The sequence below is a fragment of the Vicugna pacos genome, chromosome 18 (genome assembly GCF_048564905.1).
Source record: "Vicugna pacos chromosome 18, VicPac4, whole genome shotgun sequence".
In the NCBI taxonomy this organism is placed as follows: Eukaryota; Metazoa; Chordata; class Mammalia; order Artiodactyla; family Camelidae; genus Vicugna; species Vicugna pacos.
In genome coordinates, this window is record NC_133004.1 from 4,331,981 (window position 1) to 4,354,551 (window position 22,571).

Genomic DNA, 22,571 nt, shown 5'->3' on the forward strand with positions numbered 1-22,571 from the left:
ATGGATAGGAGACTGAGATGCAGAAAATTTCACTGAAATATCAGTGTCACATCTACCTAGTGCTGTGGGATTTCAGACCCTCATGTTTGTCCCCAGCATTTGTGATCTTCACCACCATGCTCCACTACGGCCTGGAATCGTTAATGAAAATGACTTTCATTTTTTGATTTCTTGTTAGTTTGTTTTCTCATTGGGGACCTCATCTCCTTATTTTCCTTTCGGATATCAGTGTAGATTTATTTTAGGTCTCATGTAGGCAGAAGCATTGCTATCAGTTAACTTCTTTATTACTCACTCTCCAGTGATGATTGTTGCTAGTTGACCTAACCAAGTCATGCTTAAGTCTTTCCTGCTAATGACACTAAAAACAGTCATGACTTATAGAATGCTCAAAGAAAGTACTTGATTGATTTTATTTTGCTACCCAATCAAACCAATCAAGTAAAAACCCCAGTGTTGACACAGACTATAAGCCCTCCAGAATAGGATCACTGTCTTCCTTCTGTTTCATTTATTTGGTCACAGTGTCTGGATAGTGACTTGCTGTCCAGCAGTTTTGTGAGGATATGGTGCTCGTGAATCATTGTAAGGACAGAATTTTGACAACAGACTGTGTTGTTCATTTCACAAGGGAAAAGATAATATAGAAATACTGCTCAGATTTATTTTAAAATTAAGCTTGGAATTTTGAGAAGAATTCAAGAAACCATACAAAGCTCTTTTTCACTAATTTTAGATCTATCTTAGACACATATGGTTACATAGCAGAGTAAGTTATCAAGTACATTTGACAATAGGAGTGTAATATTGATTATTTGTTTTAGTTGAAATATTCTACCTGGGATAAAGTAATCAGTGCCCATAAATGAACAAATATGTTTGTATTTCTATGCAACATGGGAGCAGAGTTCATGTTTCTATATAATATGTATGACTGTGTGTTTTAATCTGTCTGTCAGTGTTTTTATAGATTTTCAGCAATGTTGTAACTTCAGAATTCTTCTAACATATTCACTCCCGATACTACTGCAGTTTGTACTGTGTATCCTATCTTATGCATGGGATTCCACTGTCCCCTCAGTGAGGAATTTCCTCTGCTATTGAGCTAGTAGCAGAGTTAAAGGAACAGTGATTTCAAGGCCTTTGCTCTCCACGTGTTCGCAGTTTCCTGTCAATCACGATTTTCTCTTTCTTGTGTTTTCATTGTGCAATTAGAATTTTTGAAAATAATTATTAATATGTTTCACCAGTCTTCCTAGAAATTTGATGTGTTTGTGCTTTTCAGTTTTCAATTTATGAAAATTGTAAATGCAGACTTGTTTTTAAGTAGTCCTTTTTCACTAGATATTTGTTTACCTCTTTATAGTTAAAATAATTTTCCCCAATGAATGAATCGGTGTGCATGTTTTAAAAGATACTTTAGTTTTTATTTTTCTTATTCTAACAGGTATATTCGTTGTACAGAATTTAGAAAATAAGGATAAACACAATAATACCTTAAAAATGGCCTCTAATCTCACTTGTAGATACAGTTGTAATGTTTGAAATTGAGAATTACAAGTCCTCTCACTTTGTTCTACTCTTTCAGGTACGTTTTGGTTACTGAGACCCTCGAATTCCCATATGAATTGTAGCAGAAGCTAGTCAGTTATTGCTGAGGAGCCCGCTGGGATTGTGATCAAGACCACGTTGTATGTGTGCTTCACTCTGGGGAGCACTGCCATCCCAAGAATATTGTCATGTGATCCAGGAATTTGCGTGGTTTGTCTTTCCAGGTATTTAGGTCTTCTTTAATTTATTTCAGCAATGTGTATGGTTTACATAGTATTATTTTACTTTAATTTTTGCCTTTATACTGAGGACAATTGTGCAAGGTACCAAGATTAGAATTGTATTATAGCCCTGCAACTTGCTGCCACCATGGACGCTGTGGTCTCTCTTTGCCCTTTGTAAAATCTCGCACAAAATAGGACCTAAGTAACTCTCTCTTGAAAGAATGATTATATGATTGCTGGATGATGCTTGAGAGTCCTTGTGATGATGTATTTTTCCCAGACTTTCCCCTCTTCTTAAATATGCCCTTTCTCTTCCTTTCCTCCAGCCTGGGTTTCAGCCTGCCTGTGGCATTGATTTTCCTTGTCTGTGGACTCTTCTTTTCACTAGTTCATGATAATGTTACATGTCGGCTGTGGAAACTTGCTAGATGTCAAGAAAGAGCAAATCCATTGCATGCTAGTATTTTTAGAGTGTGTTATTGAATTATCAATTGAAATTAAATCAGGCTGACCCATTGAGCCATCCCCTGAGCTCTTTTTCCCTTCCTACAGGTGATACTGCTCTCGTTGCTGCATGTGCCCTTCCCCCAGACTTAGTTTTGGAGTTGAGTAAATCACCATCACTGGAGCCCTCTCTTTAAAAGATGAAGAGAACATTTGCTCCTTCTCCCTGCTTGGGGACTTGGATGAGATGAGGTAACAGATAAAGAATGAAGCCCCACCTCATTCTGACCACTGCTCTTTCCGTTCATTTCTCCAGGGGAAGAGTACAATTCAAAAATATAAAGATTGTGAGCTAATGAAATATACAAGACAACCGATCATTTATTAAATACACTTTCATGCCAGAAACAAATGTATTATACACACAAAAAGCACATAAATTACGGTAGTACTGTGGTTACAAACGTGGGCCGAGTTCGAGTCCTGCTCTGGAGTGACAAGTCCTGTGAAATGGAGAACTTGTAGGTCGGCTTAGCCTCTCCCGGACTTTTTTCTTTCCTGCAGAGACAGGGCTCGCTAGTCATCCCTCCCCCGTAGAGGTGCTGTGGGTTGTAAACGACGCGCGTGGGCAGGCCAAGCACAGCTGCTCGTTCCTCGTAAGTGCAGGATAGCACAGCTTTTGCGGTTACGGCTTTATGATTGCACTGTGTAGACCCTCAGTGCTCCGAAGGGATGTCTTGCGGATTGGAGATGGGATTCTCACTTCTGTAAATACCCAAAGATTGTGTTATTGAGCCTTGCTGATATAAATCTATTCTTTAGAAAGTACATAATGTAGATATATTTTTCAAACATGCATGCTTTTTTTCTTTTATTATTTATACTTCTACCCTCTCATCACGTTGTGTGACTTTTGATGGAATCCAGGAAACAGTCCTAAGCCACCTGCCTCTTCACACTTCTTCGTGATGGTTTTCTTCCTTGACTAGAAGAGGGTTTTGCATAGGAAATTTTGTTTGCTCCCCTTCTCTTGGAGTCTCCCTGTTTGTCTGCCCATCTCTCACCTGTCCATCTGTCCATTTCTCTACCCACTCATTCTTCTGACTTGTTCCAAGAAGCACTTCAGGCAGCTTACAGAAGAACAGATACCAAATAAACAGGTGAGAAAATGGGGCCAAGTTCACAAATTGAGGCTCGGAGTTGAGCCTGTTTGAGAGTTGCAGGTGTGAGACACACGCCTCTGCCTTGTGACTTATAAGATAGACAGCATCAATGTTCCTGAGGCTCCCAGCACACACAGGGAAGCAGGGTTTGTGGGAGATGCTCACTGGCTGTGAAATAAATAAGTGGCTTAGGAGAAGCCCAGCCTTTCCAAATACTAAGACTTAGGAGAATATTTTGAGTGTCTTCCAAAATCTGAGTATTGCATCTTTTCTTTTTCAGAGTTTTATGTATAGTTGGTTAACATTCTATAACTGGAAATTTCTCCAAAACTGCTGCCCACGTGAGTCCCATGACTCGGGAATGGGGTGGTTCTGCTCATTGACGGGTGTTGGCCAGAAACGGAAAATGACAGCCTCCAAGGAGCCTGGGATTAAGCAGTTATGTTTTGTCAGTGCTGTAGATTTCAGAAAATGCTTTTACCGTTTCTCTCCATCTGAGGAAGCAGCGTGCTCTCTTCCCAGCATCAGGAGTTCAGGGTCTCGGGATGGTGGGGGCTGACTGCACTGCCGTAAAGACAGCTGAGCTAGTCACTGCATGTGTGGTGCTTTCACGTAGTGCATTTCATGTTTTTTAAAAGGTTTCAACATGTAGTTAATTAACTGAGTTAATTAACATTTAATAAATATGAGGCTTTTTTGAAAAGACAGTTATAGGCAGAATATAAGTTGTGAACACTTTAAAAATGGCTTCATTAGTGAAATTTCAGTAAGGAAGATTCAGTTTATCTTATTTACGCCTCTCTTTAAAAGTAACAAAGAAACAAGACAGAAAAAGCAGAGGATTACTTCTGTTCTTCCTCTCGGCTTGCAGGTGCCCTCACCTCCAGTGGCATCCATCCAGACACCAGCACTGACACTGGCCGTGCTCAGAAATGCCTCAGCCCTGAAGACACAACTGACAAATGGAAGGGAGCCCCGTCCTGTTACAGCGGGTGCTCTCACTTTGTGGGTCCTTATGTAACTGCGTGGTGTTATTCAGGATCGCCCTTTCTACACTGTGTGACGGTGCTGCGGTGTCTCTTAGTTATTTGTTTCTGTAACTACTCATGTATTTTTTCCAATGTGTGGTACTAGACATCTAAAAATGCATTTTTCAGATGAAAAATAATGTGTATTTAATATAAAAGTCTGAAAAAAGAGTCAAAAGGGTCTATCCTGGTCCCAGTACTCAAAGATAATAATTAACACTTTAACATCTATTTTCTGTTCTTTTCATCAGTGTGTATCAGCTCTGTCATAAAAACCAGTGAGCACTGTGTGCCTGTTTACTGTGTGGAGACCTCCATTTTCCATTCGGCTTATTACACATTTTTCTACAATATTCTATCTCCCCTGACATGATTTTTAATGACCAGTATAGCATTCTGTTTTGTGGAGTCCTCGTCCATTTTACTTTGGACTTAAGTAAACTTTTATATTCCAAGTATACTTAATTGAAATTCTGAAAAGAGAACTGTGGTGGTACCGAAAGTCCCCTACTTCCCTTCCCCTTTTTTCCTGAGAGTAAAAGCTGCTGACAATGTGGAGTATATATTTCATGACCTTTATGCCTTTGTCATATATATATATACACACATACATACACGTATATGAGAAATCTATGTATATGTGTGTGTATATATGCTTTATTGAAAAATAAGGCCATACTATATGTTTTCTGTAGCTCGGTTTATTCACTAACGTATATATCATAGACCTCCTCCCACTCCAGACTCACCCGGTCCTTTCAGATAGAGTAAAGGGGTCTCCTGATGTGCAGGTTTGGTCTCTTGTGTAACGACACCTTTCGTGGGAGAGTACTGTGGACAAGGCCTTGGACCACGCTGAAACGCTGCAACTTTAGTGCCCACAGCTCTCCGTGATTTACCGCATCATTGTCTTGATGGTGAACACTTAAGTTTTCTCCATTTTCCACTGTCAGAAAGGGTGTTTGACTGGCATCCTTCTTGTACAAACATTCCTGTGATCTTGTATGAGTATTCCTTTAGCTAAGGTTTCTGGAAATTTAGTCCTTGGATGTGACAACTTCATACATCACAGGATGCTTTCAAGTGAATCTTGAAATTCCTTCTCCTGTGGGGCATGAAAAGATGTAGAATAACTTATGTAACCAATTCTCTATCGCTGGATATGATTTCACTTCAGCATTTCTTCCCACCATTGTAAACAGTGCTGTGCAAATGTTCTGATGAGTACATCTTTTTGAACTGATTTTTTCTAAATGTAACGATTCCTAAAAGTGGAGTTCAGCCTGTGTGCACACACGTTTTTCAGAGTTTACATATCCATTGACATGTCATCCTCCAAAAGATCGCTCACAGTTTGTTGTCTCAAAGATGGACACTAGCTATAATATCTTTTAAACATATTTGCCAATATGACGAGCAAAATGATTTTCATTATTTTAGTTTGCACTTGATGACCAGTGAGGTTTTGAGCATTTTTCACTCATTAGCCATCTGACTTTTAAAAAGTGAATGATCCCTTTTGTCCTTTGCAAACATTTAAGTGGGGGAGCTTCTTGCTGCTTTGTGACAGCTCAATGTGTATTATGAACATTAACCCCTTGTCTTCATCAACATGTATCAGAGAGCTTTTACTTGTCATTTCTTGCCTTTCATTTTGTTCAGTAGGTTCATTATTGTTGTGGCCCAAAATAATCTTAAGATAGTAAATGTCTTCTTTTTGGGTTTTATTCTTAGAAATGCTTTCTTATAATGGTATAAATTTCTTCTGTAGGTTTTTTTAATCTCTAAGATGGAGATGATAATGGTACTTGTTACAGTGAGGAGAAGCTGAATTGATATGAGCAAAGAGTTGTATTTGCTCTTATTAGTACTTTCTAATATTTACATCATTTTCTGTAATTTTTCTTGTGGTCATTTTGACGGGAATAGAATTTGTTTTTTCCAGGTATTCTCTGATTGTAACAAGACAATTATTAAATTCATACTTTGCTTTTTAATTTGAAATCCCACCTGTAAAAAAAATACTTATGTATACTAGAGTCTCTTTTTGAGATCATGATTTATTTCTGTCAATCTTACTTTCTTACTCTAGCACTATATCTTACATATTGTAAAAATTTATTTAATATATTACAGTGTGAATTTTTTGATTCTTTTTTCGATCCCTAAATTTCTTGGCTTGTATTATGACTTTATTATTCCTGAAGAATTCTAATATAATTTTTTCAAGTTAAAAAAAAAGATAAGTGTTGTCATGGGATTTTTTAGTAATTTTGAATTATCTTTAGGAGAACGTACATCTTTAAAACTGCTTTCCTCCATACAAAAGGTTGATGTCTCTACTTTCACACTTTTACTTTACCCCTCAGTACAGTCCTGTACTTTCTCCATGTACAACATGGGCATTGTTTTTGAGTTTATTCCAGATTATTATTGATGTTTTTGTTAATTTTTTAAGTGAGAAATTTTTGCTATTATATTTTTTAACTGTTAAAACTGACACCTAGGAAGGCAGATTCGGTTTGTAAATACTCACTTTGTAACTTCTCATTTAAAATTGTAAGTATTAAGTACTTGTTACAGAATCCTTTCTTTTCTGTTTTTAAAAATTTGTTTCCAAGATTCTCAAAATGGTCATAGCTAAGTAGTATAGGTGGGGAGACAGATGGAGAGAGGTAGTGTGGCTCATGTACAAACTGTGAGCACTTTCATGGCTGCCTTTATGCTGGAAAAGCTGATAAACAGTCCAGCTTAAACCAGGGTGGCTTTGTATGCACTTGAAATCCAGCTTTCCTGCCTGTATGGTGAAGCCTGGTAGGCGTGGCAGGTAGATGATCAAGGTCGAATGGAGGTTATTGGCTGCACAGAGCACTGTGTCTGAGAATTGGAGACCATCGCCATGGGAAATGCTTGGTGCCAGGAACAATGCAGAGGAGCTGGGGAACCTTGTGTTAAGGATTTTCCAGCCCTGGGAGTGGGAAGATCAGACTCTGCACTCAGATCTGAGTTTGAATTCATCCTCTTTAGTTTACTTGTCCTCTGACTTTTGTCAAGCTATATACCGTCTTTCACTTCCTGTTTTCTTGTCTCTCAAATTAGGAGAATTACATCCTGCTGCTAGAGTGTTTGATCAGGTTAAATAATTTGTGTCTATAAGATGTCACATACAGTCACAAGCTCAGTGAGAAATGGGCTGTCGCCTGTTCTTCTGCAGCTCAGTGCTTGACAAGACATGGGGGAAAGCCAGTCCCTAATTTGTGTGTGATGCAAGTAGGAACAAAATTAATATCTTGCCTTTCCCTAGCAGTATTCTTACAGCTTTGCTTCATTTACTTCTTTCCTCCTTTCCTTTCCCCTTTCCCATCCTCCACCAAAAGAGCCTCTCAGAAAAATAGATTCAAATTACTTTAAAGGTTGGCTCATCCTCATGAAATGATAGTATCATAAAAAAAACTGTGCAAATCCCAGAATATATTTTATATGATTTACACACACACATGTGCGTGCAAACACACACACACACAAAATCAGTCTACCTCCCACTTACAGAGGGAGAAGGTCCACTTTTTCTGCGTTTTCATTCACAGAGAGTGAGAACAATGTCTCTTACACAGACTTTCACCAGGCTTCGTGCATGGTGTTTTTAATTGAATTTCTGTTTGTGGCCATAGATATAGTCTCCTAATAGAAGAGAGAAAGTGGAGACATAGACATTCCGCTGAGATATTGGTGTCATCATATTTTAGTTGTAAAGGACTTAAGACAGCATAGAGTCGCAACATTTTATGGGTGAGAATCCATGATGTTGTAACTTAGACAAGAACCTGGGTCTTCTGCCATCTTGTCCACGCGGGTGAAGAGGCAACTGGGCAGGGGATAGTAGGGATCCTTCCTGCTTCACTTCCATGTTCTTGCTAGTTTTCATTTCAGCTGCCTTTAGTTTATGTTCATGAGGCCACTCATGGGAAGGTCACTCTGTCCTGATAGATTGAGTTTCTTATCAGCGAAAAGCTCTGGACCCACTCATATTTCCCAGAGTTTTCTGCTGACCTGCTGACACTTTATATAATTGAGACCTAAGAAACTACTGAATATAAAATCCTTATTGTTATCGTTTCCCCTCGAGTTCCATAGGAATGGGGTGCTGTCTCAGGCTGTCTAAAGCCAGATCTGAACAAAGATAGGGTGATGGGCTGTGCTGCTGGACCTACACAGTCGAAGGGGATTTCCACCTTAGCTTTATAATCAGGCAGATTAGTTCAAATCTTGCCTTTACCAATTATTATCTTTGTGTCTTGGGGGAGAAACTGTACTTTTTTGTGTCCAAATTTGTTTATCTGTAAATAAGTTCAGTATTTATTTTAAGGTTTCTGTTTTAGAATTGAATGAGCTAATTCATTCATTTATACCTAAAATAGCGATCGCATGGTTCTATGCTGGTGCCTTGGTAGTTGATTACTAAGGGAATTGGCAGTGAGAATGGGGGTGGGGGACCCCTGGATAATAGAGCTTATATTCCAGGATATGCTTGTAAAAGACTGGATGTGCAGTAGATTTTTAGTAAATATCTACTCCTTTCCTAATCTGCATTGATTGTTTATATATCTTTATACAAATATATTAACAAGTTTTATTGCAATTTAAATATTTTTGTAGTATTTACATTATGTAGCTATAAAAATACATGAAATAAAATGATTTGACTTTTATTTTCTTTTCAATAAGCAAAACAAAATAAAATAGAAAAGAAAAAAGTCTTGAGGGAGTAGAAATAATTTTATTTCTGTGGAATCAATTCCGTATAATAGGTCTTTGTCATGTTGTTAAACAGCATATAAAATTGATAGGCTGTGACATACTGGAAATGAGGAAACAGTGGAGACATACTACCTCTAATGCAGTCATTTTGTTACCAAGTCCAAACTCGTTCTGCTTGCTGCATGACAGGCCAATAAATGGGGAGATGAGATGTTGGAGTAAGGAATAGTGACTTCATTTGAAAATCTGGCAGACCCAGAAAATGGCATATTGATATCCAGTAGAACTCTCTTCCCCAAAGCAGAATTCAGTCTCCTTTTATACTAAAAAGCGGCGGGGATGTGGTTGGTTGTTGCAAACTTCTCGCTGTACGAATTGTTTGTCCTTGGAATCCTTTGTTCCTGCAGCTGTCCATGGTGGGTCAAATTAAGGTGCCCCCATAAAACCTCCAAATGAAAGAAAGGTTATTATCTATTTTGCAACTTGCCATCTGTACATAAGTGTAGAAGAGCTAATATCCTTAAAGATCAGAGCCCGGAGAATAGGCTGTCCTGGATATTTCAGGCTAAAGGCACCTTTTTTTTACAAAAGTCCAGAGATAGCAAGTCGGAGCCTAGAAAACAAGGTACAGGTTTAAAGCCAAACGAACACAGCTAACATGGAGTCAAATTTGTTCTTTTCTTTTACAATTTCTTTTTCTAACTCATAAATAATTTTAGTAAGAAACATGAGAAATTTTTTTTTATTTTTGCTTCTTAATAACGGATTACAACTACACTTTAGTGAGCAGGGATGCTGTGCGTGCCTTGGGGTCACAGCAAACTCTTGTTGGGGGTGGTCGACCCTGTAACATACCGGATGTCCCGTGAGTGTTGGTGAGGGTCCCCCTAACCAGGGGCTTTCTTCGGGAACCACCATATGGGCATTGACCTCTGGAGACCTCTTTTTCAGCTGCAGGAAATTTTTTCAGATTTTGTGATGGAAAAATCTCTCCAGCTGCAGATAATCAGGGAATAAAGGAAGAGGAAAAGGGCTTGAAGTAGAGTAGAAGAGAAGGACAGAATATCAGGGAACGTGGGGGCTTGGCAGCGGGGCCTCGGGAGAGAGAGGAGCAGAGGTGTGGAGGGTCCCGGCTACGGAACTAGCTCCTGCACCTTTCCCCGCACCCAAGCCACACAGCTTTTAATTGGGCCCAGGACTCCCTCCTGTCTGGATGTCACCCTGGGCAGAACTTTGAGAATCGAAGCTAAGGGGTGGTCAACACTCACCTAGGGGGTCACTGAGGACTTTGCTCAAGTCCACATTGACTTTTCCAGTCATGTGCCTTCACCTGTTCTTTATCTCAGGATCTGAGAAGCAGGAGCAAGGAACTCATGGAGAGATCCAGGAAGATATCTGACTGTGTTAAGAGACGACAGTCACAGTGACACGTGGAGCGAAGACACTTGCAGTAAAGTAAAATAACTTCACAACTATTGCATCAGAGCTGCAAGTGTGAGAGAACCTAAGCCTGTCTCAGAGTGCAGGGCACAAGAGAAAAGGAATGGTAAAATTACCACTGACATTTGTAATTTTGTTAAAAAGAATGCTACTGTTAATTGTATCACTTGAATGTATGCAGGTGTTTTTCTATGAGCATTCATAGGTTCACAAAACCCCACCAGCCACTCTTGCTCCCATCTGGTGTGGGCTTTCTCAAGCACAGTGCCCTTCCTGCTTGGGTGGGCCACGCTGCTGGTCCTCGCCTGGGGCCGGACTGCTACAGGACACTGAGTCCCCGAGGCACGACCTGGGATACATGACAGGAACATCTCTGCTCTTGGCTGAGGGCCTCCGTTTCCCCCTGCAGTGTAAGAATGCCGGTGACTCAGTTAGAAGCATGCATCCAAGCCATCCTTCCGTGTCATCACCATCTAGAAGCGGTGCCTGAATATTCTGAATTTCTGCAGAATGTTGTTTGCAATCACCTTGAACAAGTGAGTGTGTGTCCTCTTTCAAGTGGAGGAATTACTGCCATTTTCCTGGAACTTACTCACCACTAGTCCATCTGAATTTTCTGTGCTAGGATTCAGTATAGCCTGCTAATAACTCTGCAGTCAGATCTTGAAACCCTGATGAAGAGGATTATTTATTTTCTTTCCTTATATGATAGTATTTTACTTTCAAAATTCTGAGTTTTCTGTTCTTGGAGGAATTTTTTTGGGGTTTGGAGAAACAACTTTGCTCTTACCATCTTTGTGACCTGTTGCTATATGCATCTCACCTGTCTTCTGTCACTTGTGAGGCGGTTCCATTTGTGACCCTGTCCGGGTTAGTCATGTTATAAAACATAAAATCTGTAAAAGTACAGAACCCTTTTACTCCGAAGACATTCCACAAATACTCCTTTAATCTGGGTGTGGTTTTAACAAGACACAAACATTAGAACATATACTTGCAGGTTGCCAGTGCAAAATCCCCAAATGAATAGTCTAGCTCAACATCTAAAATCTTTCTTATCTACCTTGGATATGTATGGATAAGTGAAGCAGTTTGCTAAGAACCCAAGACCAGGTTTAGGATACAGGCTGATGTAGCTCAGCGGGTCCTCCCAAGCTGATGCTCTGCCAGAGAGTGGGGTTGAGGGGAGAGGGCGTGCCCTGCCCTCCATGAGCTGACAGTTTCATGGCAAACACCTTCACAAGGTGAAGAAATTGGGGTTTCTTCTATGAACAGTGGGTCTGAAAAGAGCCCAAAAAGCATGGGAGTGACACAATCCCATTTGTCTCAAGTAGGGGAGAGTGGCTGTGGGGCCACTTGGGAGACTCGTGAGTCCAGGTGGGCTGTGTTGGTGGCTTCCACTTGAGCGGTAGGATAGTGGGTAAAAGCGAACAGATTGAAGGCATGTTTAGATGGTAAAAAGAAAGGTTTAAAGCTGTCTGTGAAGGTAGGATGGAGTAAGGCCCAGGTTTCTGGGTGGATTAATGAGTTAAATGATGGTCCTGCTGTGCTCTGAGGAGGGAAAGCTGCAGAGGGATTTCTGGGGGAAAACTGATGAGTTCAGCTGTGGGTAAAGTGAAAGGTTGTTAGATGTGTGGTCTGGGATCTCAGGTGAGAGCCAGTAGTGAGTAGGGAGAGGGGAGAGAGACTTTCAAATAATTTTATCTTGTGAACATACATATAAGGATGAGTAATGACACACTTAACCCCTCTATATTCTGTATTTAAAACCCAGTAACATTTTGTTATATTGGTTGCAGGGGTTCTTAATTTTTTAATACAAATAAAATAAATAGAAACAAAATAGTGGAGTTAATGAATATCTTAGAGTTGATGTGTGTCCTTGTATGTATTTTGATTTCTCATCTTTATAAACATAATCTACAAAAAGTTAACTTGCTTAGAATAAGAGTTAAACACAGGGACATGACACACTCTGTTGGGGGTTGAAGGTGATATCTTTGGCAAATTATATAGCCTCTTTTTGCCTTTGTTGCATCTTCTGTGAATGCCCCCGTGCCCCTCATCACAGCTGATTTCCTAGACTAGAAGTTGGGAGGGAGGCTGCTGAAGGGAGTAAGAGGTGGCAACTGCTAGGAACAAAGAAGACAAAGACAAAAACAGATTAAAGCCGAGAAACTGAGTCCTAATACCCTCAAAGGAAAAATAATCCCGCAGTGTTTTGAGCCACTTATCGTAAGGGAAACAAAATCACGTGGATCCAAATCTCTTGAGCATATGTATATTGTGGGTGGGAGGGTATCATCAGAAAAGGGTTGAGAAGAGGCTTTTTGGTTTCCCTTAACGTTTTCAGTAAGAATGGGGTGCAGAAGCAAAAACCACCCGCTACACAGTAGAAGGTGTTGTTTTGTGCGAAACTGACCAAAGTTTGGAAACCAGTCATCAGTGGTGCTGGGAAATGAAGAGGCTTCTGGATTGGGTGGGGCACTTGCTGTGACTTCCAGGTGACCTGCTGGCTGGGGTCTGTGAGGCGGGCAGTAGGTTTGCAGTGTGACCTGGGCATAATCCCTGGCTCTGAGGCTGCTGGTCTGACTAGCAGACCTGGGCAGATGCAGTCCTATTGGGGCATCTCGCGATGTGGCCTGGGACACCTGCCATGCTGAGGGCGAGAGGAGGGATCCCCTAAGGGGGTGTCCCTGTGAAGAGTAGAAACGTCCTCCTGCAGGGGAGGAAGAGCCTCTGAGCAGCGGGCCGGATGCACAGGCAAGAGCAGCCTGAGCACGGAGATTTCGGGGACCTGGAAGTCATAAAGTGGCCCGAACAGCCTTGTTCCTGAGAAACTGGAGGGAAAAGATGCTGCAAATGCAGGCTAATTTCAGACCCTGTGGTGGGTCATGAGTGATAGGAAAGAACTGGTCAGGCAGGCACGAAAGAACCCTGTGGTTGTCCCAGTTGGGGCGTCACACCAGAGGGAGGAGCAGAGTTATAGACTTTGTCACTTTTTATCTGTGTGACTTTGAACAATAACACCCCACCTCTCTCTATATATATCTTCATCTGTAAAGTGACCGAGTGACAACTCGTGTCATCAGAAGGCTTAGTTTAGCTCTGATCCTCATTGTCCAGTCCTGTCAGTGCTGCCCTGCAAGGTTCTGCAGTGGGTGCTCTTACCCTGAGATGGGAGGGCGTAGAAGGGCATTGTAGCACCCGAGGGCAAGAAGGGGTTGCTTTAAAAGCAGACATGTAGCCTCCTGCAGCTGCAGACCTAGAGGCAGTTTGGTTTATGGTCGTGGAGAGGACTTTGGAGGTCTTAGCATCGTCTTAAGACTTGTTTTCCCTTGGGGACCTGATTTGCCTTTGCAGATTAATGTTGAAGATTTGGGCTTCTGGCAAAGCTGTTTTCAGAGATGGGTATATATGTAACATATAGTATAAAATGAAAGGTTTTATTTAATATTTGGGACTTTGTAGCTGTAGGGAACAGCTCTGTTGGCCTGGTTTCCACGGAGGACACTAGCAGTCGTCAGAGCGTGCGGGAGGGCAGGTAGCCTGCAGTGCTGCTGCAGGGGTTCTCCCCAGCAGAACGCTCTGCTGAGTTGACTCTTCTCTGAGTTTGGTTGCCAGAGGAGCAGACAGCAAAGTAATGAGTTCTGGTGGGATTGTATAATGACAGGAAGAAAGAGGGAGCCGTAGTTCTTAGGGACTACTACACTCTTTTGGTTCCTGATCCAGTGTGTCCCATTACACAATTGATGAGTTGTGTCTATTCTGGGACTTGATTGAAATAAACGTGCAGCCTGAATATTAAGAGTTATGTTTTATTTGTCAGAAGGACTCGAGCCAGGATGACCGCCTCTCAGAACACTCTGAGGGACTGCTCGCAAGAGTAGGGGAGAAGCTAGGATTATATAGGATCTTTACAACAAAGACCAGGTAGTCAGAACAATAAAACATTGCTTGTTATCTAAAGAAAGCCAGGTATCTCAAGTTCATTAATTTAATGCTTTTCAATATATGGGAGGAAGCCAACATTTGGGCTGACTGAATATATACTTTAGACAAGCACCTAGCTATCTAGGGCCAGTAATCTGTCCTTTCTTATTCTGAGTCTGCTCAGAGGGCACCGTTGTGAATGGCTGCAGGCCTGTCTTCACTGGGGGGTGGCGGCAGCCGCTGATGACTTGTTTTCAGCATTCTTTGTTTAGTGACATGGTTGCAATATTTTCATTCAATTTGTAGTGTTTTCATTCACAGAAAATTATGGTATTACCCTGATTATGGATAATCTGGAAGCTTGGAATGGAACCGAGATGGAATTACTGCAGGTAACTTCTACTTTAATAAGCCATGTGTAAACATGAACACGGAGGAAGCATACAAAAGGATTCGGTGGTGAATGGGAAGGGTTTCTGCACGTTACAGGAGAAGGCAAGGCAGAATTCTTCTTCTCTGTGGGCAGGTATGTGAGTCCAACTTTCCTTTCTGAAGTGCTTTCTGAGAACTGTTTATGGTAATGAACCAACATTGACAAACGGTGACACACATTGCATTTAAGAGCTGGCTGGCTTCAACTTGGGTATTGGACAGGTGGAATTCATAGGCAGTGGTCAGGTGGATGGGACAGAGATGGAGCCCAGGCCTGGGCCCATATTCAGGTTGAAATCGCCATTTACTCACCATAGCGCCTTGGACTTGAATGTAACCTCTCTTAAACTGATGGTGAGTCTGTGAAATGGGCATGATAATATTCGTTACTTCCTGGCCTTGTTGTAAGTTCTGAAGATTATTATAGCACACATGAAGCACTTAACACACTGACACTTAGCAGTGTACACTTTGTTCGACCACCACGCTTGGTGTGTGTCAGAGCCTTAAAGGCAGCATGTGTCTGTTTAGGATGCACTGGTAGCCCCTTGGCTACTTTGTGAATTTGGTGATTTCCTTTAATAATTGTAACTCTGTGTGCCATGGGCAGTTATTTTTATGGACAGATGAGGAATCTCAGGGTAAAAAAGACTGTGTAATTTGCCCAAAGTCAGACCATAATTTTGTGTGCAGGGGCCTCGGTTCAGCATGGGCTCCTGGGCCTTCTGCTCTCTCCGTTCAGCACCAGAGCCAGATGTGGGCTCGGCTGTTTCCCAGCCCAGAATATCCGGCAGGCCACAAGACACACCTGGTCCTGTGCTGCTTGAGCAAAATCTCCGGAGGAGAGGCAGTTACAAAAGGGATAAACATAAAAACAGACGACAGCAAATTGTGATCAGCTCTGAGAAGGAAAGGAACACGTCTGGCCGTGCAGAGCTGGGAGCTTTCCCATCGGGGCTGCTCTGGGGGCGCTCATCTCAGCTAAACAAGCTGTGCTGCTGCACCAAGGCAGGAAGGCAGGGCGCGTGTGGCCAGGTAGACAGGGCCTCATTGATCGTACTCATTCCCTATTAAGTGGCAGGTGTCACAGGCACTTAACTAATAAACAGATGTTGGCCAGAATCATCACGCATTTTGCTTGGTAGTTTTATTGGCGCCAACTTTGAGAGGAGGTCATTGAAGCTGGGGAGTTTGCTGCATGCCCGTGATTACCTTGCAAATACCCCGACTGTTCTTTCAATCTAGACTGGTAATGGCTGTCATGTCCCAGCCCTGTGAATGGCATCGTGTAGCTTCTCCCAAGTGGCCCAAATGACTGACATTGATATGCTTAATTCGTAGGAAATGGTATGTGGCAATAAGAGAAAAAGGTAGTAAGAAATTGGAAAACTAGAAAATAACCAATTCTTCCCCTGCTGGGGGACCGTACCCTGTGTCTCTCACCCCACTCACTGCCTGTCACCTCCTCCCTGCCGACTCCGTGTTCAGAAGCCACTCTGAGCCTTTGAAGAACATTTTGCCTCATGACACTGTTGACTAGGACCTGCGACCTCTCTGTCCCTGGTTAACTCTCTCTTCAAAGCCATTTAAATTTCTTGCAGGCTCCTCCACTCAAATGTAAGAATAGCCCCTTTAAACTTCTTGATGCAGCTCCTTAATGAAGATCTTGGGAAGGAAACCTAGCCAAAACCTGGGAGGTATTCACAGAGTGAATGTAACCTGAGCATTTTTTGACGTTCAGAATCAGAGCGGTGGGAGACACAGGAAGGCCTTTTTAAGTTAGCAAGTCGAAAGAGAAAGGACTCAGGATGTTTGAGACTGAAACATCTCGGTCCCAGCCAGCAAGGCACCTGCGTTCAGGATGGTGTGTGGGGAGTGCAGAGTTCTCAAAAAGAAAGAAGTGGTGGGATGGCAGGGAGGACATTTAGGTACTTAACTGGGGAAGGAAAAAGTTGGCTGAACAATTCATGGTTGAACAAGAGGATTGTGACATGATGTGCTTGTATTTTGGAGAGAAGGGTTTTGTGGAGCCAGGCCTAAGGAGAAATCTCTCTGACTGGGGAGTCAGCACAACAAAAAAACACAGAGAACCAGGCAGACCCCATGGCCCCTGATGGGGGAGAGGCTGCCCACCAATTGGAGACCTGGAGGCTGCTTCTGTCCCTTAGCTGGGGCCTCAGACCTCACTTCACATCCCAGTCCTGTTGATACAAGAAAAAATATGTGGGGCATGAGAAGGGCTGTGTCCCAGGCTTCCGTTGAGCCCCTGGGATGTGCCCCACCAGATTTTGTTCCTTGGCTTCATGCAGTAAAGAATTCAAGAACAAGCCAGTGTTGAGTAAAGGTAGATTTATTCAGAGAGATACATTGACAGGCATGAGAAACGTCACGAAGTATGGGGGTTTGATGCTCAGATTAAAAGTAGGCACACACTCCACAGAAATAGTGTGGGCCTTCTCCGAAGAGGTAGAGAGAGGGGTTCCTGGGATGTGGCTCTGTGTTGCTCCTTTTCTTGGGCTTCGTGGTTTCATATGCTAATAAGTAGAAGGACCAGCCTTAGGGCAAGGGGCTGGGATTCCAGGGAGTTGGCCATTTTCCACCCTTTGACCTTTTGTGGCTAGCCTTGTGACGGCCATGGTGCCTGGGGCCGTGTTATTCACCATGTTACTATTACAATGGGTGTATAATGAAGCTCAGGATCTACTAGAAGTTAAATCTCTTCATCCTGAGCCTCAAGACCTATTGGGGGTTGAATTCTCCACCATTTTGATGTTAATTGCTGTGGTCTTTCTTGAATGGCTTGCTCTGCCCCCTTCCATCCTGTCTCACTGTGATGACACAGAGAGAGCAAAGGCCGGGCCCTGCGTGTGTTCCTGCATTTAACAGCGGGAGATGTGGGGTGGGCTGAGGATGACTCTGAGTGGTGAGAAATATGTTTCAGATTTTCCCACATGAGACATGGGGACCTGCCAGCAGCCATTGCAGATTTATCTCACGGGCATTATCGCTTGTGTTGTTACGGAAACAACAGGCCAGCCAAGAAATAAGCAGCACTCAGAGGGTGGGAGTACTGAGATTTATTATGCCAGCGGGCTCAGAGGGGCTTCTGTTCCCAAGCCCTGAGCACATCCAAGACGTGCACATGAGGTTTTATAGGGTTAATTACAAGTATGGGGCTTTTAGCCAATAAGGCTCGAACAACAAAAAGCAAGGAATCAGTACACTGAAGCTTATCAATTTGGAACAGATCACGTTACTGACAATTGTTGACCTTGGATTTACGAGTTAGCTTGTTAGCCCAGTAAACTGACACTGAACTTCAGATTTACGAGTTAGCCCAGCAAAACTTAGATCAGTAAACCGACACTTATCACACTTAGATTTGTGACTTAGCTTGTTAGCCCAGCTGGGGTTTTTGTTCACAGTGTCACTCATCTTTTCTATTTTCCTTTTATTTTTAAAGTATTTAATCCAAATTTAATATCAGGATTTTTTTGGAAAGAAATTTCTCTTTTTCTTTTCTTTGGGGCTCTTTTGGGGGGTAGGTAATTAGGTATATTTATCTGTTAGTGGAGGCCCTGGGGCTTGAACCCAGGACCCTGTTCACACTAAGCACACGCTCTACCACCTGCCCCATCATCTTTTTCTTTTTGCTTTAGCTGCCAAGAATCTTACAGCTGAATTTCTAGTCGGCCTTTAACACTTGCCCTGACTTCATGGAATCCATTTTTATGAGTTTACCTCCCCCTGGTTTCATTTAAGTATTGAATCTCCATTTTCTCTTCACTCTCAGTTTTGCCTTTTTGTTGTTATGGTTGTTAAGCTGTGTTTAAAAAATTGTTTAATTTCTCTTTTAGCAGGAGGCTGAAGTAAATAAATATGTAAACAAACATCACACTTAAATGCTTTTATATATTCTAAGCTGTTTAGTAGTTAATTAAAAACCAAATTGAATATTAAAGGGATAACATTTTTAAATTATTTTTTAATTTTTTATAAAGACATAGCTGATTTAAAATATATGTTTCAGGTGTACAATAGATGCTCCATTTATAGTTACTGTAAAACATTGTCTGTATTCCCTGTGTTGTAAGATACATCCCTCTAGAGTGTTTACATTACATGTTGCAGTTTGTATAAGAAAGTTGGGTAACGCAGAGTCTGGAACGTGGCTGTGTATGACTCAGGTTCACGCTCACCCTGCCTGTCAGAGCTCAGGCCTTCACTCCTTTCTGCAGGGGAGCGAGTGGAGGCAGCTCTCATCAGCGCTGGCACCACACTCTGAGTGGCAGTGACAGCAGTGACTGTGTGTGGACGTGAAAATTGTTGTTCCAAGAGTTTTACATGCTTTTCTGCATTTAATAATTAAAGCCCTCCTGTGAGGAAGGGTTTTAAGTTTTTAATGAATAATACATTTTATTTTGATATTGATAGACTTCAAAACTCCGGAAAATTTACAGGAGTAGTACAATAAATGCTTAGATACAGTTCACCTTAAAGGACACTATTTGCCCTTTTGTGACGGGCTTATTTTAGCATAAATTTTCAAAGTTCATTCATATTGTAGCCTGAATCAGTACATTATTCTTTTTGTTTGATAATATCCTTTTCCTTTTTTTTCGTTTTTGGTCTATTTAAAAATATTTTCATTGAAGTCTAGTCAGTTTATAGTGTTGCATCAGTTTCTTGTGTACAGCACAAAACTTCAGTTAAATAGGAACATACCTGCATTCATTTTCATATTCTTTTTAAACATAAGTTACTATAAGTTATTAAATATATTCTCCTGTGCTATACAGTATATACTTGCTGTTTATTGTATACATACTCAGCATCTGCAAATCTTGAACTCCCAATTTATTCATTCCACACCCTCTCCCCTCTGGTAACCATAGTTTGGTTTCTATGTCTCTGTGTCTGTTTCTGTTCTGTAGATAAGTTTATCTTTTTGTTCCTTTGTTTTTGTTTGTTTTTTTGTTTTAGATTCCACATGTGAGCGATCTCATATGGTATTTTTCTTTCTCTTTCTGGCTTATTTCACTTAGAATGTCATTCTCCTGGTCCATTCATATTGCTGCAAATGGCATTATTTTATTATTATTTTATTGCTGAATAGTAGTCTATTGGACATATATACTACAACCTCTTTATCCAGTCGTCTGTCAGTGGACATTTAGGTTGTTTCCATGTCTTGATATTGTAAATAATGCTGCTGTGAACATTGGGGTGAAACTGTCTTTTTGAATTACGTTTCCTTTCGGATATATGCCCTGGAGTGGGATTGCTGTGTCATCTGGGCCCCCAAGGTTTTGTCTTTTGAGGAACCTCTATACAGTTTTCCACAATGGCTCCACCAAACTGCATTCCCACCACAGTGTAGGAGTGTTCCCAATTCTCCACAGCCTCTCCAGCATTTAGTGTCTATGAACTTCTGAATGATGGCTATTCTGACTGGTGAAAGGTGATACTTGTTTGCAGTTTTGATTTGCATTTCTCTGATAATGATATTGAGCATTTTTTCATGTGCCTATTGGCCATTTGTATGTCTTCATTGGAGAAATGTTTCTTTAGGTCTTCTGCCCATTTTTGGATTGAATTGTTTGTTTTTCTTTTTTATCAAGTGTAAAAGCTGTTTACATATTCTGGGAATTAAGCCCTTGTCACTTTCATTTAATGCAACTATTTTCTCCCACTCCATAGGTTGTCTTTTTGCTTTAATTTTTGTTTTCTTTTCTGTGCAAAAGCTTGTAAGTTTAATTAGAACCCACTTGTATATTTTTGCTTGTATTTCTATTGCTATAGTAGACTGCTCTTGGAAAATATTGTTGAGATATATGTCAGATGTTTTGCCTATGTCTTCTTCTAAGAGGTTTATAGTGTCTTGTCTACAATTTTTAGTCTTTAAGCCATTTTGAATTCATTTTTTTGTATGTTGTGAGGGGGTAGTCTAACTTCATTGATTTACATGCAGCTGTGCAGTTTTCCCTGCACCATTTGCTGAAGAGGCTGTCTTTGCTCAATTGTATGTTCTCACCTCCTTTGTCAAAGATTCAATTACCAAAAGTTTGTGGGACTGTTCTTGGTAATTTTGTTTATCCATTCATTGATGGATGGATATTTTTAGTGACTTTTAGCTACTCTGAATGATACTGCTATGAATATTGATGTGCAAGTTTTTGTGAGAATACATTTCCATTCTGTTGGCTGTACAGTTGGCCCACCATATCTGTAGTTTCCACTTCATGGATCCAGATGGCTGATTGCAAAGGGACTTGATCATCCTTGGATTATGGTATCCAGGGTGGGGGTTCCTGAAACCAACCCCCCGAGGACACTGAAGGATGACTCTACATGTAGGAGTGGAATTGCTCAGCCACATAACTCTAACCTTTTGAGGGAACATCGGGCTCTTCCAAAGAAGCTGCACCATTGCCCCTTTCCAACGGCTGCATATTGAGGGTATCCATTTCTCTGCCTCCTGATTGACACTTGTTATTGTCCATGTTTTGATTATAACCATCCTAGTGAGTTTAAAATGAGATCTCATTTTGATTTTGATTTCGCTAGTGATGCTGACCATCTTTTCAGATGCTTATTGGCCAATTGTGTATCTATTTAAATCCTTGGCAAATTAAAAAATTGGGTCGATTTTCTTTGTATTGTTCAGTTGTAAGCATTTGTTTTATATCCTGGATACTAGTCTCTTATTAGATATATGCTTTGCAAGATTTTTCTCCTATTCTGCAGATTGTCATTTCACTTTAATTTTTTTAAACATTAAAACAATTTCTTTATAGGGGAGGTAATTAGATTTATTCATTTTGTTTTTCTTCCTTAGCACGCACTCTATCATTTGAGCTACCCCTTTCCCCTTTCATTTCACACTCTTGATGTTGTCCTTTGTAACAAATGATTTTAATTTGATGAAGTCCATTTTATCTATTTTGTTTTATCACTTGTGCTCTTGGTATTGTATCTAGGAAGCCATAGCCTATCCTATGACCACAAAGATTCATACTATGTCTTCTTTTAGAAAGTTCATATATTTAGTTTTTACGTTTCTGTCTGTGATCCATTTTGAATTAATATTTGTTATATAAAATACGGGGTCCAGATTCCAGATTCATTCTTTTGCCTTCAGATACCCAGGTGTCTCTGCTCCATTTGTTGGATAGACTATACTTTCAATGGAGTGTTGTTGGCACATTTCTGGAAAACTGACTGTAAATGTAAGTTTCCCCCCAGGATTTTTTATTGTGTCTCATAGATTTCTGCATCCAAACTTATGACAGAAGCATAATGACTTGAGTGCTCTAGATTTGCTGTAACCTTTGAGTGAGTCCTCCAAATTTGCTCTTCTTTTTCAAGATTGTTTTGGCTGACCTGGGTCCCTTGCTTTCAATATGAATTTTGGGATCAGTTTTTCAATTTTTGCAAAGAAGTCAGCTGGAATTTTGATAGGGATTCCATTAAATATGTAGATTACTTTGGGAAGTCTTAACATTTTTAACAATATTTTCTACCATTGCATGATCATGGGATGCCTTCCATATATGAAGATATTTTAAAATTTTTTTGGTGATACTTCAAAATATTCA

General features: G+C 40.9%; 1 protein-coding gene across 2 annotated transcripts in view; it reads left to right on the forward strand.

Moving 5' to 3' along the window:
* Positions 1 to 22,571, forward strand: part of LOC140686864 (trafficking protein particle complex subunit 9-like) — a 146,516-nt gene that overhangs the window by 117,888 nt on the left and 6,057 nt on the right. Inside the window, exons 13-15 of one of the 2 annotated variants that reach the window (XM_072942039.1) lie at positions 1,589 to 1,775; positions 2,328 to 2,471; positions 4,254 to 4,325. Coding sequence is in view for 1 of the 2 variants with exons in the window: in XM_072942040.1 (XP_072798141.1) it covers positions 4,254 to 4,387 (134 nt within the window). In the remaining variant the exon portion in view is untranslated. Of the gene's footprint in view, positions 1 to 1,588; positions 1,776 to 2,327; positions 2,472 to 4,253; positions 4,388 to 22,571 lie in introns of those variants that run through there. The other variant, XM_072942040.1, reaches the window with a different exon arrangement.